The 20,922-nt window shown below is 38.9% G+C and overlaps 1 protein-coding gene across 1 annotated transcript in view; it reads right to left on the bottom strand.

Annotated features, from left to right (window-relative positions):
• Positions 1–20,922, bottom strand: part of LOC126237473 (kinesin-like protein KIF13A) — a 218,073-nt gene that overhangs the window by 34,968 nt on the left and 162,183 nt on the right. The window contains exons 27-30 of the mRNA XM_049947615.1: positions 19,395–19,463; positions 14,451–14,644; positions 12,928–13,049; positions 5,781–6,534 (exon numbers count right to left, since the gene is read on the bottom strand). Of these exons, the coding sequence (XP_049803572.1) occupies positions 5,781–6,534; positions 12,928–13,049; positions 14,451–14,644; positions 19,395–19,463 (1,139 nt within the window). The remainder of the gene's footprint in view (positions 1–5,780; positions 6,535–12,927; positions 13,050–14,450; positions 14,645–19,394; positions 19,464–20,922) is intronic.

The following is a 20,922-nucleotide window of genomic DNA, read 5'->3' as shown; positions in this document are numbered from 1 at the left end:
AGGAACGACACAACTCACCTTAACAAGGAACACGCTCTGACAGTTCTGTGGCAAAGGAAGGAAGACAAGGGCTTAATGCCCTGTTGATGAAGAGGTTGGTAAAGATGGAAGACAAGCTTGATTAGGGGAAGGATAGGGAAAGAAATCAGGTGTTCTTTCCAAAGCATTTGCAGTAAACAATTTGCAGAAACCATGGGAACCTATATCTAGATGACCGGATGGCAACCAAACCACCATTTTCCTGAATTCAAGACCAGTATGTTAACACTTTGCCACCACATTCTATCTGCTCTACAGTCCAAACATTGTGTTCAGCACACACTGTGATAATAAATGATGGATTTGTCAGGTAAAGCATTTGGCAAAGATTTTTATTCACTGCTGTTGTAATGTAAGCAGCGGTGTTATAATTACTATGAACCAAAATAAAGTGAATTTAAATGTATTGAAATTTCTGTGAACTGGTGTGTTAGCAGTTGTAAATACTTATGTCGATAAGCCCAGAATTTGATATATGAGGTGCTATCCAAAATTTTCAGGACTGGTGCTGCCATATGTCGAAAACCGCCACTAGTCAAATGTTTTCTGGAAGTCCAGTTCTTTGAGTGTGTTTATCACCACCAGCGATGCTTCTTGAATCCTCTCTAGAGTGCCGAACCGACAGCCTTTCAACTTGAGTTTCAGCTTTGGGAATAGCGCGAAGTCGCAAGGTGCCAAATCGGGTGAGTACAGTGGGTGGGATGCAACTGCCATGTTTTCTTTGCCAAAAATGTCCTGGTGAGCAAGGACATGTGGCGGGGCACACTGTCATGATGCAGCAGTCAGTTCCCTTGATGACAAAGTTCGGGCCCTCATCGCCGCATGTTTTCACAGAGCCATCGCAAAATGTCACAATAGTACATGGAATTCACTGTTTGGTTGGGTGGGATGAATTCTTTGTGAACAATTCCCTTGGTATCAAAGAAAATGATGATCATGCTCTTCACTTTGCTCTTAACCTGTCTCGCTTTTTTGGATCTTGGAGAGCCCGGGCTCTTCCACAGGGGTGATTGTTACTTTGTCTCTGGGTTATAACCGTAAATCCAGCTCTCGTCGCTGGTGATAACCCATGACAAGAAGGTTCGATCATCAGCTGCAGTCTGATGAAGGTCCGCTGTTCTGTTCGCGGATCCATCGTAAAATTGCCACACACCAAACACAGAGCATTATGGAAATCACTGTGGACATGCAACACGTCCTACCAGCTGAATGCCACTCTGCACACTGACTCCTCTGATAGCTCTCGCCACCTAGCGGTGCAAAGATCTACTACTCCTACTTTCCAGATGGCAGCACCAGTCCCAAAAATTTTGGACTCCACCTCGTATTATATATTAGAAGTCACAAACTCCCACTTAGTGTATGGTGAAATTGTGAATGATGAACAGATAACAATAAAAACAGATGACACTTTAAATGTTCTTATCATTACCACTTTTTCTGAAAATGCTTGGACCACAATAAATACGATTTATATAAATGGTCTTGTGCACCCACGGAGGAGAGAGAGAGAGAGAGAGAGAGAGAGAGAGAGAGAGAGAGAGAGAGAGAGTGTTATTAATATTTCACTTTTGTGTTGAAAACTTATAATTTCCACAAAATAATGTTTAATACACTACCAATTAACAAAATCAGTACTCCCACTATAGTTGAAATATTAGTCATGCACAGCTGAAGCTGAAATGATAATCACAATAGAAGTTTAATATATTACAGTTGCAGGGACAGGAACTACATGAGTGAATTTCTTAATTAATATTATGTTAGTCTTGCTTCCTCAAAACTTTTCCTCTTCTTTGACCGACGAAGGAAAAAATAATTGTATCTGAAAGGTACTGGTTTTGATGACAATGTGGTCCATCCCCTTCTATCAGTTTTAGACATAATTAATATCTATATTTGATTATTGAGATGTTTCTCCTGGTAGATATGTATTTGTTTTGACAGAATAATAGTTACATGTTGTTTATAGCCAAAAGCCTTGGGGATCTCAAAGACTTACAGTACCTCAGATAGAATTATGTTCCAATGATCAGTACTTTTGATGTGCAACTCTAATTAATTTATTTCCTTTTTAATCCATGTCATATTAAACAGCTCATTTGCAATGTATTAACATATACCAGCACTAAAGCAGCTTTGCAGAGGGTCACTGTGAAGATAGTTGAGGGTTTAGTTTCAAAATAATGTGGCCTAATTCCCAAGAGGATTTTATTCGAATAGACACTTGCCATGGATATCTTCACACTTATAAAAGAATACTTTGTAATAAACATACCTGCTGACAGATGTTCTCTGGGATATTGACAATTTTATGTCAGCAAATGCAGGCATCACAGCAAATGTTCTGATTAATGTACAGAATGCAGCCATGGGTCACAAGACTAACAAGGTACTAATTAGGAACTTTCACAGGTCATACCATCATACTATCATACTGTCGAGCACTGCTTTTAACTTGTAAGGTGTTGTCAATAGGGCAATGCAGTAAAATCAGGGAAATAAATTACTTAATACTACACCTGTGGCAGTGTTCTGTACATTTTTTTGTGTGTCCACTAACTCCATTATATCGTACTAATGGTAAATTATCATCCCTGTTTCGTATAGAATGCTGTAAACCTTATACAGACTTTGGATGGGCTTTCCAATGATGATTTGCTGGTCTACAGACAGATGCATTGATGTCTGCCTGAACAACAGGAATATGTTAAACAAATGGACCATGGGCAGTACAGTGTGAAGTACATGGTGCATCATAATTAACAGTGAAAGCTGCCAAGGATGAAAGTATATGACAACAAAAGCAAAGTGCTATATCCCTGGTAGACGGATAGCGGTGCACATATCAGTCAATGCACAAATGGAGGAAGCTGACAGACAGGAGAGCCACCTGTGGAAGAGTAACCCAACCCAATGGTATAGAGAACGAAACACGACAGAAAGCGTATGGACAAGACAACAGACCAAGACTAGGACAAGCAACCTTACAACAACAAGGCACTTAGCAAAGCAGTTGCCACAATGATGACAACAAGATCAAGAGCAGTAGAGAGACCAAAGATGCAACCAGAGAGAATAATCAGCTACCATGCAACATAGTTATCCAATCGCTAAAGTATAGTGAAGATTAATCTATAGTATCAAGTGCAAGCACTGAACTGCATGGTGTGCGTTGCTGCCTAAATACTGGCCACATGGAATGGTATTCACTGGCAAACTCAAATGGAGAGACTGTGGCACACTCGCCATGAAAGTGCAGTGCAGCCCTCCATCAGCTATTAAGGTCAAACTCCACTGGTAGGCATTCAACCTCTGCGGTACTTGGTACCAGACAAAGCTATTCCAGTAACCGTGGGCCCGCAAATGTGCTGTTTGCATGATTATTGTGAATTTGTTGTTACGAGCTGCCGTGAGATATAGTCCTCATTAGTGGAATGTATTTGAAATGTAAATTTTTCAATTAAATTTCCATTCAATTGGGCACAAATTTCACTCATGAACTACCATAACAAGAAATACAATACTGCTTCAGCAAGTTACATGTTACAGCCTGCCCGGTTAGCCATGTGTTAGGCCGCATGGCTTTCCAGATTGGGAAGGAGTGACTGGTTCCCAGAACGAATCCTCCCGGCAGTCTTGGGTCGAGGTCCAGTGAGCCTGCCAGTCTGTGGATGGTTTTTAGGCGGTTTTCTATCTGCCTCGGCAAATGCGGGCTGGTTCCCCTTATTTCACTTCAGCTACACTATGTCGGCAATTGCTGCACAAACAAGTTCTCCACATAAGCGTACACCACCAATACTCTACCACGCAAACATAGGGGGTTACACTCGTGTGGTGTGAGACGTTCCCTGAGGGGGGGGGGGAGGAGGGGGAGGGTGTTCACCGGGGGCCGAACCACACAATAACCCTCAAAGAGCGGTTCAGTGTGAGGCGGCGGAGGGGTGAGGTGGACTGGGGTAGTCATCGTGGGGTTGTGGGCCACTACGGCTGCGGCGGGGACGGAGCCTCTCCGTCGTTTCTAAGCCCCCGGTTAACATACAATACTATACATGTTACAACTTACTGTACACTCATAGCTGTTAAAGGGTCTATTCTATGTACTGTCCTCACATATGGATGAAGTACTGCAGTCATCCTTACAGTGATGCATGAATTCTTTCAAAAAAACCCTGGATCATCTTGTAAATCTTGGCAATATTATAAAATTTGCTGCTGCAGTTCTTCAACCAAATCAACGGTAGTGCTGGACACTACACTTTTGAGATGACTCCAAACAGAAAAGTCCATAAAACTGTACCATAAATCTTGGAGGCCAAGGTACAGACTCTGCTTGACCTAACTATTTTGGACTGTACTGGCACATTACATGCCATCCTACATCAGTAATAAAATGTGCCAGTGCCCCATCATGCTTATACTATACTCCTTAACCATGGGACATTGATGAATTAGATGAGGACTTATTTAAAATACATTTGTACTAACAAAGATGATATTTCATACTGAAATCGGTGTTGGCTCATAACCACATACTCACAATTATAACAAAAAGGCTCGATAGAAGACCCAAATTTGCTGAAACATTTGCTTCTGTTCTTGTGTACTTCAACCTGTGTGAGCTTCTGCTATTAATTATGATACATCATGTATAGTATAGAACAGTCATAAAAAGCAGAAGAGTGTTTGTCCACACAAGAGAATAACAGCAAATCATGAGCTCTGCAGCAGAAAATTGCAGAAAATGTGAGCATGTTTTTGCAATGTTAGTGCTTTATCTCCCTTGTACGGAGCTGTTCTGTGATGCAGTGTACAAGGAACACTTAGCACTCCATCTCAGAAACATTGTGCTGTAGATTCAAAGTTTAATATACATATTTCTTTTCTAACATCATTTCAGAGGCTTGTGAATACATTTTAATACACAGCAAATGAATATTGCAGTATCTCACACATACATACTTTCTGCAGTCGAGAACTGTCGAAATACAGTTTCACATTTGCTGTTTGCATCTTCCAGATTTTTTGAAGCATTCATTATTATAAAAAAACAATACATTAGCTCTTAATAACACTTCCATATTACACTACAGAACAAAACCATTTGATGGTGTGGTCTTCACATTGCCTACCCATCCTGCGATTTTACTGTAGAACAAGCATTCCATGTACATGGTAATATTTCTCCTATAATAATAATATTTCTTAGTGCCACTTTGACCTGAACAGCATAATCATTTCCATGAGTAGTGCAGCCCCTTTTTGTCACTGAAATCAGTTTCTCTAGTTACCTAACTCTAACTAGTATTGAACATTGTCAGTGACAGAAAATGTTAAAACACAGTTCCTTAGACAAATTCTATAAACAACCAGCAGGAACCTGTATAGGATTTTCAGAGCATGTCCAGTAGTTTTTATAGCACTAAAAGTTCCCCCCTGTCTCTCCCTCTCTCCCTCTCTCTCCCTCTCTCTCTCTCTCTCTCTCTCTCTCTCTCTCTCTCTCTCTCTCTCTCTCCCCCCCCCCCCCCCCCTCTATCTGCAGAGCAGTAACATGATCAAGACTGGGCATGGTATTTTATAATGCACACACTGGATAATGCATGAATCCCCAAATATTTCAACTATATGCAGTTTTACAATATTTTACAATGCAACGTATATGATGTTAAGTGCAAAACACACACACATATGGGAGGGCAGGATTGGGAGAAGTTACTAGAAAATTTATTTAATGTACTTACTTTCCCTGGAGGTAAACGGGTGTGGACAACTGAGCTTCCTTCTGATGGTGAGTCATCGCCTGAGTTTGGTGTTGCAGGAGAATGTGAAGAAACAGCTTTGGTCAGATTTATTGTATCCGCACCTCCTGTCAGTTCATCCACAATGTCTGCAGAATCACAAACACTTCCTGGTTGAAGTTCATGAGTTTGATGTTGAACAGTATCACTTTCTGATATCTGATCACTGGATAACCTACTAACATCACTTTCCGAATCAATGTTACATTCACTGTCTTTCGGAATGGAATTTTCGATGTTATGGGGCTCCTCTTTCAGTTCCTTGCTCTCAGACAATTCTTTTTCACTCGTGTGGCTATTTTTCAAATCCAAACTTAAAGAACTTCTATCAGGTATGTTCGCAACAGAAGGCTGGACATTCTGAGTATCACTTTCCACAGGAATCTCTGAAACAGCCTGCACTGATTCATTTCCTTTGTTGGCTGCTTCAGTAGATTTCCAAGGAATTACTTCTCCTTCAGCTTCGGCTTCAGTGGAACAGCTCATCCTGTTTTCAACAATTTCTTGCCTCTCAGAGATATTTCCATAGTTCTCTATCTCTTCTTCATGGTAATTGGCTTCAGCAACGGGGTGTAATTCAGCAATAGCCAGCGGTCGTGTTTCCACATCTGGAGTCTCATCAACACTAATACTCCGTACAGACATAGAATCTTCACTAGTAAGATTCGTGTAGGAGACAGCCTGAGATCCATATCCACTGAAATAATAGTACAAATATTTAGTTACACTTATTATTCAGGTAAAAACAAGGTTTGAATCTGCTAGCTTCAGAAAATGAAGCAACTATGACAAATTCAATAACTACATCAAATAGTAGTTCAAAATGGTTCAAATGGCTCTGAGCACTATGGGACTTAGCATCTGAGGTCATCAGTCCCCTAAAACTTAGAATTACTTAAACCTAACTAACCTAAGGACATCACACACATCCATGCCCGAGGCAGGATTCGGACCTGCAACCATAGCGGTTGCACGGTTCTGGACTGAAGCGCCTAGAACCGCTCAGCCACTGTGGCTGGCTCAAATAGCAGTGCACTCATAAACATTGTGCACAGCTTTTGCTGCAAATAGTTCAGTATTGCAGTAAGGTAAACAAAATTTTATTTATTAATGTTGCAGGTAAGTTCTGGTAAACTGTAAATATATTAGCTCTGCTACAAACACTGCACAGCTTTTTATGTTTCAATGAACCCCAACAAGTTGTCCACCAGGATGAATGGCCACAGCCAAACTGTTGCCAAGAATGAAGTTGACTGCCCGATGGTACGATACAAGATGCAGTTGAGCACAAAATGCTCAATTTCAATGGCTGCTTCACAACCCATGCCATCTGGATCCTTCCTTGCACCAACAGCCTCTATGAACTAGGCAGATGGGAGTTATCTTTACAATACATCCTTCACTCCCGTAATTGTCTGGCTTCCATCTCCAGTAACTCACTGTCTCCACATCCTCCACCCAACAGTTTTCCCCTCTTCTGCCCTGCCACCCCTAATAGTTCACATCCCCATGTCAACTCCAGTGTGCCTCGATCCCCACTGACTCTGACAACCGTGCATCACACACTTAGCCTATGCACCTGCCACCTCTCCCTCCCATATTGTTAGCTGGCAAACCAACTGCCTCCCTCTGAGCCGCTAGCCATCCAACCTCAATCCCTCTCCCTGCCTTTTTCCCCTCTCTTTTTCTCTTCTCCCTCCTCACCCTACATGACACTACCCACACCACAGCTAGTCCACCTGCCAAAATACAGCACTGGGGCTGTTTGTCAAGCTGGCACCATGTAGAGGCATTGACATGTGTGTGTGTGTGTGTGTGTGTGTGTGTGTGTGTGTGTGTGTTTGTGTGTTTTACTCTAGCTCAAAAAAAGTATTACTCCAAAAGCTACGAAGTTTTCATTCTTTTGTGTGTGCTACTCATGACTCAACTCAATTACAAACTTTAGTTATTCATAGATTGTCTAGTTGGATATATTAAAGGAAAAGACAGTGATATATTTGTACAATATCTTGGATTTAAGCTAATTTATTCAAAGTTTTAAAGCAGAAAGCCTGTCCACTATGTCCCATACACAGCACATCTCTAATCAAAAATGGGTGATGGTTGCCCCTTCCTCTCAGCCAGTTCTACCACCACTGTCATATTGTGCTGCTCCTCAATAGCAGGGTCACTATATGTAGGGTATCTCAACATTCTTTCCAGAGTAGGTATTGCACAGGACTCCTTGACTGTTTCCACCACCAGTCCATTCTGTGCCATTGCCTCGTCTGGTAGCCGGAAGATTGTCACCTCTTTCCATAGATGTTGTAGGCATACGAATGTGTCCGGGGTGGACTAGACTGGTTTGACTGCTGGTCACATGCACTGGATGGCTTTCGTAACACCCAGTGAATGGGGGCAAAGGCATAATTCATAGTTAAAATATGTCTTGTCTGCTTCAGTGCCATCAAGCTACAGGTGCCCGGGTTTGCCACGACCGTAACCAGCTATATCTGCCTGAGTCCTCTGGGATAAACCATTCTGTTCAGCTCATGGAACAAGAACTGTACAGAATGTCCCACAAGGAATATGTAATATATCACTAGCATATTTGAGTAAAATAATATTGAACATGTGATCTGTTCTGAATAGTCATTAGAACACCAGTCTTGTGTTTTAATGCCGGTAGCATCACAATTGTTCTGTTATGTGTGTTTCATTGCCATAAAAAAAAGTTGCACATTTTATGTATCTTTACAATGAGGTCATTAGAGGAATACCACAAGCTTGGAAGGGAAAAGGAAATTGGTAGTGTTCTTTTCAGATGAAACAACCTCATCAAGTGATTTCAGGAAACCACATAAAGCACAAATTTGGATGGCTGGATGGGGATATGAACCCTGCTCCTCCTGGATGCAATTCACATGTCTTAACAGCTGTGCTATCTCACACTCAGTGTTGAAACAAGTGACTGGTTTGTTGTTTATGGCACAAATACTGTGTTATTATACACCGTTATAGTGGAATACAAAATACCACAAGAGTGATCAATGCTAACTGTTTACAGATAATGTATTTGCAGTTTCATAGTCGTTTTAGAAGAGTACTGCTGATATTATCTAAGGGCCAGAGTTCCTGATCCAGGAGTCTGTGGCAGCATTTGATGTACATTGAGCAAGACTGTGATTTTTTTCAACTGTCTTCTGTCAACTGAATAATGACACTTATACAATCTAGAGGAATAAGAAAGTCATTTATGACAAAAGCCAAGGTAACTCTGTCGCTATCATGTGAGGTAATGCTCCCACAATTTAACCATGTATTTCAGTCCAAACAGTTATAACTAATTACCCAACCAAAATCCACATAAATAATTTAACAATATTTTAAATTTAATTTCTCAATCAATGTTGGACGTATTTTCGTAGACAGCCTCCTGTTAGGTCCCATTAGTTTCTACTGACATATTATTTGCTGGTTTGAGAAAAGCATCAGGTCTATAGAAAGAAACTCAATAAACTTTTACACATGCTACTTATTCCACTTGATGAATCCTTTTGTCGCTATAGAGCAACAGTATTCAGTGTATGATCTGCAGTAATAATCAGAGATTCTTCCATTGTGCATTACATGAATGGTGAAGGAAAGGGAGAAAAATGTTAGTGGCACAATATGTATGCACCATACGCTGTAAGGTGATTTTCAAATATGCACATTAAATAACTGAAGAGTGAAATTCTCAAAGGTGTTAAGTGACGAAACATTATACACAAGATTATGTTTTAATGAAGTATTTTCTTTGATTTTATACCAGGAACTACGTGAAACTAAAGCACTCTTATTGGACTATTTACGATATTAACAATATGTAAATAACATTGAGCTAAAATGTATATAAAGCAATACTTAAATCTGATACTTAAAAAAATTGGATTTCCTGTGAAAGGTGTTGTGCCACTGAACTTACACAAAAAAAAAAAAAAAAAAAAAGTTTCAAATGATAATATAACTACAATATCCTTATCAATACCAAACTGGAGTTAAACAGTATGAAACATGAAAGTGTTATATTACTGATATTGCAAAAACCTATTTTTCAAACAATAATAAAACTTTACTGATACAAAACTGTATTATTAAACAGTTGAAATACAAACACTTTTTTTATATTATTCCTGACAGAGTTAAATGTAGAATGACTTTACTCCTCCAGGAAGACAGTCCAACACTGAAAACAGATCTTTCTTCTTTCCAACAATGATACTATCTGACATTTCAGGACTGGTATTTCAGCTTTCTGTATATCCCTCAGTGTCTTTACTTTTTTTCAAAACATGAAATTCTTTCCAGTCATATATAATGCTGAAAGTTGTTTTCATTAAAACTTTTCCAGGATATCTTGCATCCATTTGGAAGCAAGAGGTTTTTGTTATGTTCATTGTGTTAACTGAAATTAAGGAGTACGCAGCAGACTGCAAGTCAAAGAGATAGTCTGCCTCCACATGTACAACTCTGAATGTACTTATACTTTTTGCTGATGCAATCGCTTTTTTAAGATCTGCTGGGGTAAACAGCTTCATTACTCAAAAAAATGGTTCAAATGGCTCTGAGCACTATGGGACTCAACTGCCGAGGTCATTAGTCCCCTAGAACTTAGAACTAGTTAAACCTAACTAACCTAAGGACATCACAAACATCCATGCCCGAGGCAGGATTCGAACCTGCGACCGTAGCGGTCTTGCGGTTCCAGACTGCAGCGCCTTTAACCGCACGGCCACTTCGGCCGGCCTTCATTACTCTTTTATGCTTCTCAACAAGAGCAAAATCTCAGTTGCACTGTAAACAGCTGTGACTGCTAACAAGAAAATTATGGTGAATGACTTCAAAAACTCCACACGAAATTAGAAATAGGTACAAAAAGTATTATTACTCTGTTTTTATTTTGTTCTACACAGTTATCACTAAACACATGTAGATCCTTCTGTTCTGTAATACCAAGATTGACAATACATAAAAGACACGAAGCAATTTTGTTACCTCCTTTATTAGCAATACCTTCACACCCTAAACGCATGTAGGAAGTCTGGGTGTCACCTAAGCTGATGCAGAAATTAAAATGGCTCAAATGAGAATGATAAAAAGTTTCTGAATGAGTAAGTGTAGAAACATACAGTACTTGCTGTAAATCCATAGAAATAGAAGATATTTCACTTTCTGACACACAAGCAAGAGTGATTGTGGCTTTGATCTTGTCCGTAGCATTTTTCACCTTACATAGGAGCAATTCTATTGCCTGCTTTGCAGGTACACTTTTTAGACTTTGCCCTTTCACATTGTGGTTTGTCACAGGTTTTAAATGTATATACCCTGGGGCAATGGAATTTCAGTTCAGGAAAATTTTTCTTTAAGACAGTCTTATAGTATTAGTATCAAACCCTGTTGTTTGGAAGTATTTCATTAAACATATTCAAGTCTGGACATACAAACTATGTGCTATATTTTGCCCATGAGTAGTTGCTTTCATCCTTTGGAAATTAATTAATATAATTTTTCACTCTGCACTAGTAACTATTTGTATACTTAGTTGGTGCATTAGATTTCCTGTGAACAATGTAATTTATATCGCTCTTCTTCCTCTTCTTCTTCTTCTTCTTCTTCTTCTTCTTCTTAGAAATTATCACTTCTATTTCTTTGTGGCCTAAATAATACATGTTCATGAATGTATTTTTGCAAATCTAAATCAAGACACCTTTCCCATTTGGGACACATTGCAGTAATCTGCCACGTATTGGTATCTTCACTCTCAGTATCATATTTTTGGTGCCACTGGACTTATCCATGGTAACCATATTGCATAAGAAAGATCTTCTTGTTTATCTGATCTGGCTTACAGAATTCAGGGAAGACATGCAGTTTTGAATCTTTGTCAAGTTCCCTGCAATGGAATTTGCATTTACATATTTTCTGCAATTATAAGGATGCATGTTACCAAGTTAATTACCAATATCTAACCCAACAATGATTTCAGTTTTAAACCACATTTTAAAATAATTTCAACATGCAATTCATGTACTTCAAGTGCTGGAGGATCTTCTCTTTAGGTTTTGTACTTGATTACAAAAGTAAAATATAACCTTTTCACTTTAAATAAAGATAATGTATATAACTTTGCCTCATAAAGCATGGACCACACTGAACTCAGAACTTCCCACAATAACAATGCTAATCTGCATCTCATCAGTGATAATATCAATGTGGCACTTAACACTTTTCAAGAGACAATGACTGCTGTAGTTCATACCAGTGATATCTATCATCATCAGTTTCAACTCAAAGATGATAAACAGGAACACAGAGCTTGTGAGAGGAAAATGGCTACAGCTTAAAGCACTTTATGACCAAAAAAAATTATGACCATTTTCACACTTCACACCTTTGAGAATTCCACTCACAATTGTTGATCACGAACTAGGGAAAATAAGAATGAATTAGAAAGACTACAACCAGATGGATAAGTACAACTGGAACAATTCATATGGCAGAAACAATGAAACAAGCACCATATACCTCCTGTTATGTCACAGACTGAATTATACCTCACATAGCTCAGTGTTGTTTTATTGATGTAACATAATCAACCATTCAAAAAAAGGAAAAAAATGCTAATTATGTTAAATCACATAATCATCTGTTTATACATAGTAAGTTCTAAACAGCAAAAGAACATCTTCAAATTGAGAGCTGCATATACAAAATGTGTGAGGTGTCAGACAGGCCCTTCTAAAAGCATAAAGAGAGGGAACCATCATTATCAAAGTGGTAGGTTTCAGTAATTGTGGGTAATTCAGTTGCAGGTGTCATTTGTGAGCTTCAGAAGTTTACACAATTAATTTGCATCATTTTTATGACCTTTTCCCCACAAAAGAATCATTGAATAAAATGCTATAACATCCTTAGTGTAACATTATTTACAGATCAGAATCAGTAGCAACAAATGGGTGGACACAGAGTGGGTATAAAATACATATGATTATAATAATTAGTTATACCATATGAATGTTGAGAAGAAAGGAAATGATAAGTATTTTCAAAATTTATAGTTATTTCTTACCTAGAAGATGCACTTGGAGTACCCATCTTCGTTGACTGAAGTTCTGCTAAGGAGTCCAATGTTCTTGAACTAGGTAAACCTGATTTTACCAAGTAATTTGGTCTTGTATGTTGACCAGAACTCTGAAAACAAATAACAGTACTTAAATAATAGAGACTTCTGCCAAAACATAAAAGCATTTTCATGACATGGATTCTTTATATTCTAACACCTGTCTTGAAAACACACACAGTATATATGGAACTAACAATGTGTGACAGGTCATAAGTCTAAGTATTTACCTCCTAGGACTGGAACAACTGAACTACGATCATCACCAGGCCTTCTATGCAAGCTACTCCTCACTAGGCTTCCACCCCTTCTAGAGTGGTATTCTGCCACACAGCCAACTTGAGTAGTATCCTATTCTGTACATATACTACACCCACTCCTGACTCTTGCCCCACTAATAGCATCCCTATGGAAGACCCAAGTGCAAGACCTGTCCCTATCCATTGGCCATCACTTTCTGTTTCAGCCTTGTCACTGGCATTACTTATGCTGTCAGAAGCAGTGCCACTTGTGAAAACAGCCACATCACCGACCAACTTCACTGGAGCCACCCAAAATATTCCATGTGGGTAACATCATGAACTAATAATCCACATGTATCGATGACCTCTGCTAAATTGAAGCCAGGGTCAAATGCAACACTCAGTTGTAGAGGATGGTGTTTAGCACAATATGGTTAATTTTAATAACTACTTCACATCATGAGCCATCTAGACCTTACTCCTAAACCCCCTTTTTGTAATTGTGGGTCTTTAAATTTCCCCTCCAAAACGTCCTATATTCCCACAATGCCTTGCCTCAATATAAATTTCTTCCTGTCGTTTTCTTGCTCAGTGTCGGTCTCTAACTTCCCATAGAACTTCTCCCTTCCTCATCATCTCCATCTTAAAGTCTCTTATGCCAAATTTTCCACCTTCCCACGGTAATATTTCCTCAGAATTTCTCCTAGCGACCACCTACCATATCTTTGATGTAGAGGCTGCCATGTCCGCTGCATACACCTGTGTGTTTACACACTGGCGCAATTTTTCTTAACGTTGTCCACTGCTGTTCAACACTCTCTCCACCCCAAGTCTCTTCCTTGTCTTCAGTACTACTCACTCTAGCCATATTACAGAAAATTAGTGAATATGTGTTACTTACTTTAAAAGGATCTCTGTGAGGTATTTGAGCAGTGCACTTTAGTGTTGTTATTCATCCAAATATCTTTCCATAGGACATAAATAGTGACTAGTGAGAAAGCTGGTGCCCAATGGTACACCAAAATGGTAATACATAATGGCCACCATCAATATGTTAACAGTTATAGAAGATTTGTCATGTGTGTCATATTTTACTCACATACAAGTTCTGTAATTTTTGCATCTTACTGTTGAGCTTGTTTGATGATAATTAAAGCATCCTCTTTTTTACCAAACACCCTCATACTGCCCAACTGAAACTAAAAATAGCAAATATGGTTATACACTTACTTGATAAGACTCTGACTCAGAAAATTCAGGATCACTGTAAATGCCATCTGGGTCTGCCAGCTCTGCTTTTGAACTCGCGTTAGGCTTGGGAGCACTCGAACATTTCTGCTGGACTGTGGCGGCATCTTTGCTTGTAGCTGAGTGGCTGCACTGCTCCTCATGGAGTGTCGTCATTCGGAGACCGAGCTTCGTGGCTGCAAGGTTGGGAGATGCTGTTGCCAACAACAGACACTTAAGAACTAAGAAATACATCTAAGAAAGTCCACTTATGATCTTACTTTCAGCAAGAGATAATTATGCAGTTCTTTCCGACAGAAACTGTGTGCAGCGTTTTTCAGATTAAGAACATGGTAAAAACTCTGCAGTAGATTACAATTATAAATAATATTTTATTTGGCTAAAACTGAAATTTTGACAATAAATGGCATGCATAGTGTAATTCTCATAGTTTTCTTAAGAGTACAAGGCAACTATGCTGGAATGTCAAAAGGTAGGTTACAAATGTATAGTCATGGGTATTATGTATATCAATGAATACTACTGCACTAGAAGTCCATGCTGCAGTTGTATGATTATAAAAACATCAGTGCTATTAGTAATTAATAAATATTGATGTTTAACAGAGATTGTTATTTCTAATATACAACTAGATTCAGGCATTCTGGCGTGCATATTACAGAAATGTGCTCTGTACATAAGCAAAATTAAAAAGGTTAATGAGTTTTACAAAATGGAAGCTCTATAAACAAAGCTTGTAACTCAAAGAACAAGTTTTCACTATTCAGAAGTGTGGCAGACAGTTAAATTGCCAGTTTCATATAAGCTACAGAATGGGTTTCTTTAGAGCTGATTTGGTACAATTATTAAAATTTTAGATGGCTTTGTATACTCCATGTTACCTTCAAAGTTCTTTATTTATCTACTAGTTTTCATACTACGTTCACAATTCGTGAGTCCCACAAGAGAGAGTAGCACTCAAGAATGAACAGTATTTAGTGTCATGTACAGCTATTTTTCATTGATAACATCCCCACAGCTCACACGTCTTTGTGCACTGCTCTCCAGTAAATCTGTCACTATGCCCTAACTCCGGAAACAATCAACTTATATTTATACTTGAGTGTTTATTTATTTGGCGTGTGCACTTTATATATGTGCAGCACTTCATTTTCAGTCTTACAAAGTACTGTGCCTAGTGGAAATTCTAAATGATTATGCAGTCAATAGTACGAATCCCTTTCTGATGTTTCCTTAATAGGGATAAATGTTACATTTTTCTGGACATTTAAAGCAATAATTGAGTTCTTGTAAGGTAAACCGCAGTAGATAAGGTGTCAGCATAAGCAAATGAATTTTTCCCTTTTGTTCATGATAGGCAACATATTTCTGTGTGTTTTACTACCAAATACAAATTAGAAAGGAAATTGAACATGGCGAGATATTTCCTAGTCTAATACTCATGTAGTGTTGAGAGAACAGATGTCAAGATATGGAGAGTAACTTTACATATTATTAGTCCAGTCTGCTGTAACAGGTCTGTTCAGGATGCGGCTAGGTGAGCAAGAACATTTGCTCACCACTTGGGAAGTGAGCACCTGTGCTATACTATGGCAATCTGACTCAATATGTCATGCATAGGAAGAGAAAACTGTGTGCTGTCTTTGGAGAAATGACCATGTATTAAGTTCCCCAAGTCTTTAACATAAGTGTATATACTTACAGGCAATGTTTAAAGTGTAGAGTAGCTCATTTTAAATTGATGAAAAGCAGCACGATGGCCGGGTTAAGAACTTCAAAGCAAAGGTGAGATACACTAACATAAATTAATATGACTTCAGTGTAGGATGCTTAGTTGCAGTTGGTACTTATAAACCTACAGTGTGACAGGCAGTTGTGTGATAAGTTTCAAAATAAAATAAGTATGTACAGCTGTATAAAAAATTTCTTCAACATACACTGATCAGCCATAACATTATGAACACCTACCTAATAGCCAATATGTCCTATTTTGGCACAGATAACACTGGCAACACATCATGGCTTGGAAACAATGAGGCCATGGTAGGTCAATGGAGGGAGTTGACACCACACCTACATACAAGAGTCACCTAATTCCTCAATTTGATCAGATCCAGATCTGGTGAATGGGGGGGCCAGTACATCAACTGGAAGACCCATTGTGTTCCTTGAACCACTCCATCACACTCCTGGCCTTGTGCCTTGGTGCATTATCTTGCTGAAAAACGTCACTGCCATTGGGAAATATGATCATCATGAAGGGGTGTACGTAGTCTGCAACCAGTGTATGATAGTCCTTGGCTGTCATGGTGCCTTGCACGAGCCCCACTGGACCCACGGATGGCCACAGGAATCTCTCCAAGAGCTTAATGGAGCTGCCGCCAGCCTGTCTCCGTCCCACACTACAGGTGTCAAGGAGCTGTTCCCTTGGAAGATTGACACATTCGCAACCTCCCATCGCCATGATGAAGGAGGTATTGGGGTTCATCAGACCATGCAATGCTCTGCCACTGAGCCAATGTCCTGTAGTCACTGACATCATGGTATTAACATTGGCACATGCATGGGTCGCCAGCTGAGGAGGCCCATTGTTAGGAGTGCTCGGTGTATTTTGTGTTCAAACACACTTTTACTCTGCCCAGCATTAAAATCTGATTTTAGTTCCACCACAGTTCACTGCCTGTTCTGTTTTACCAGTCTGGCCAGCCTACGATGCCAGACATCTGTAATGAGGGGGTGGCCGCCCACCCCACGACGTCTGGACATTATTTCACCGCATGTTGAAGACACTCACCACAGCACTACTCAAACACCTGACAAGTCGTGCAGTTTCCAAAATGCTCATGCCGAGCCTCAACGCCATCACAATTTGCCTCGGTCAAACTCGGATAGATCACATACCGTTCCCATTCTACACACAAACAGCATGCTCACTGATACTACATGCACTGTACGTGTGTCTCACTAGCAGTCATTTCTCACCAGATGATGATGCTATCGCCTGTAGTACGTCAGTGGTCATAATGTTCTGGCTGCTAGTGTAAATTTCCAATTTAAAAGTTTGTAGTTATGATTACGTCAATGTCTGGACATGTGTACTTGTGTGAATGACTTTTTTCTTCAATGAAGAGGGTATAATCTATCTAAGAGTCTCACTGACAGATTTCAACCTAAAAGCTTATCTTTGAATTAGCAGTGCTCAGAAAGTGATACAAGACAGTGATGCTTTAGTGAAAAGCCAAATAAGTAGTATTGATTGAATTCCAGTATTTTTATGTTTAACATGTGAATGAAATAGTCATGAAATACAAGTTGATGTCAGTTTAAACTTTGCCCAAAAATGGCAATCATCATAAGACTGTTCAGTCATGAAAAATGTGTTTCATACTCATCCCACTAATTAAAAGAAAGGTAACTTTCACTTCATTTGCCATTTCTCATCAATGTAACTAAATTTTCTGTAAAAGGCATTAATTAGCCACAGTGGACTGACCCATCACTGTAGAAATAACATTAGTGGCCACAGAACAGATTCGTTGACAACATCTCATGTAGAGGTACCTTATTTGATTCCTCCATCCCCTGCCCACCCTTCCCCTTCTCATGCCATTAGTCCCTGTGAACCAGATGGTTGCTCATTGCTGTGGCACGAGCACGAGCCAGCTCCCATGAGTAGACTGGTAAACAGGCCTGTGTTATAAGTGTTTCTCAAGATTTTTTATGACTTCTCCAATGAAATTAAAAGAAAAAAGCTATCCCTCACCTGATCCTTCACATTACTATTGTTAAAGTGAGGCAAACATAGCCATCTTATTTTAATGTGCATAGTTTCTGACAAATGGATACTGAAATAAAAGCTGCATTAGTATTTATTAATACAGAGTTATATGAGGTGATATAATATCCATTTCCATTTTATGTTTTGCCACACTTAAATTAGATCCTTAAGATTTTTCCAGCATTTATATAGGTGATAAGCAATTTTGCATTGCTCCATAACTTTAAACTATATTCAACATTCAGAGAAAAACATCAGTCCACTTCTAAATATGGATGTGATACATTGGTAGAGACATCAGCTGGTGCAGCATGCAAAAACAAAATATAAAGAAGACTTGGATGTGGCCACACATTTAATTTCACTAAAAAGCTCAATGAGTTAAGAACGAAAATGTTAGGTGTAACTAGTCAGCACTTCCTTGTGGGGTACAAAACAATAACAGCAACATAAGGATAATCATACAGGATCATACAATGTGAAGCATATTTACAAGGTGGAAAAAAGTGATTAATGTAACATATGATCCCTTCCCTTATGGATGAAGAGTTTCTTTCTCCAAAAATGCTGTTTATCTTACTTTAAACCATAAATAAATAAATATTTATGTATAAAGACTGACAAGAAATAACACCCTAACACAAAACCACTCAACCTGGTATCCTTTACTGTGTTGAGTGAGTTAAATAATCAAAGATGTTATTATTAATTTTAGATAAGTCTCCAAGTTGTTGAAAAATGAAAGCCAAACAGGTTTTGCCAGAAAACTACTAGTAATAAAAGAAGCTGATTGCTATGACTGTATTTATTCAATACTGCAAAGCTTATGCAGCTTTAAAAATGCACTTAAAATGTTCAGCATTGACTACTACAGAGTTTCTTGATATAATATTAAAAGAGCAGTTATTAACAAAAAAACATTGCCAGAAATTTTGAAAAAATATTGTTAATTTGTACCTGTACTTTTCTCATACTGACTGTTACCAAACAATACTATTGTGTGTTCAACCCATAGTAAAACTCCTTTTTGCATTCTCCCAACAGGAAAGGATCATAACACGGCCAACCGAGCAAAGAGTTGAAACAACACAGAAGGTATGACATGTAGCAATCACTGGAAAAGACAGAAATATGGGGGAGCAACCTACGTTTGGGCCCGGCCGGCTGCAGGCGAAGAGAGTTGAGGTTCAGGTTCAGATTGAGGAATGTAGGGCGAGCTGAAAAGAGCACCACACCATCATAATACAGTAAACAACAGACACCAGTGACAAGAAGGTGCTTGTAGCTAAATCCTGGGTGTGAAACTGAGTATTAGTAAGTTCCGGATAGTTACACAAATATGCAGGGAGCAACACAACAATGTTCCTCTGGTTACAGATACTATACAGTGCAATTCAGATATTGAAGGGTAACACATAAAGCTAGGGAAACTTGTTAAACACTTTGTACAAAACACAGATCTGGAATATTTTATTGTACATTTAGGGTAAAAAAGCAGGGTTCTTCTAATGCAGAAGATAAAAGATTAATATCCCAGAATATATAGTAGCAAAACTTATCACATAGATCTGGTCATACATGTATACATTGTTGCATTGCCACAGAACACTTATTACAATGTACAATACATAAGAGAGAGAGAGAGGGAGGGAGGCACTACCATATTGCAGTAGTGTTGTTGAAGCGCTCTCTCTCTCTCTCTCTCTCTCTCTGAAACCTCACTGGCAGTTAACATTCATTAAACTGTCTTGGTTCATCTCCATTTCTCTCTTGCTGTGCATGCTTCTTGATATGAGAAGCAGAGCAACGTACCGACACCATTTCTACTTCCTCTCTGAATGGTCTCTCTTCTTTCAATCAGTGATTTTCTTTTGCTCATGGAGGTACTTCTTGTCCCATAGTTAGAATTTGTTTGTTCCCATATTTGTGGTCAACCATCAGGGTAGTTTTACATCATTTTATATATCCATTAATAGATGTTTGTCTCCTCTGCTATATGTTTTAGTGTCATACTTCAGCCTACTAGTTCCAGTGTGCAACATCATCACCATAGCAGTGAGCAAGGAGTATATCATCACAACATTTGACTAAATATATCTAAAAACAAAGATGATGTGACTTACCGAACGAAAGCGCTGGCAGGTCGATAGACACACAAACAAACACAAACACACACACAAAATTCAAGCTTTCGCAACAAACTGTTGCCTCATCAGGAAAGAGGGAAGGGGAGGGAAAGACGAAAGGATGTGGGTTTTAAGGGAGAGGGTAAGGAGTCATTGGAATGACTCCTTACCCTCTCCCTTAAAACCCACATCCTTTTGTCTTTCCCTCCCCTTCCCTCTTTCCTGATGAGGCAACAGTTTGTTGTGAAAGCTTGAATTTTGTGTGTGTGTTTGTGTTTGTTTGTGTGTCTATCGACCTGCCAGCGCTTTCGTTCGGTAAGTCACATCATCTTTGTTTTTAGATATATTTTTCCCACGTGGAATGTTTCCCTCTATTATATCAACATTTGACTAATGCGGATAAGACAATGAGGATCTGCATCAACTAAATAAACTGATCCACTGTTCGTTCTCTTTTAACTGTGATGTTAATTGGATTTTAAGAACAAAAATAATCAATTACTGATAATATTATGTAAATGGATACATAAAAAATCTACTCACCAAGCAG

The sequence above is a fragment of the Schistocerca nitens genome, chromosome 2, assembly GCF_023898315.1.
Source record: "Schistocerca nitens isolate TAMUIC-IGC-003100 chromosome 2, iqSchNite1.1, whole genome shotgun sequence".
Taxonomy (NCBI): Eukaryota; Metazoa; Arthropoda; class Insecta; order Orthoptera; family Acrididae; genus Schistocerca; species Schistocerca nitens.
Note: the sequence above shows the minus strand (reverse complement) of the source record. Positions and strands in the feature narration are given on the sequence as shown.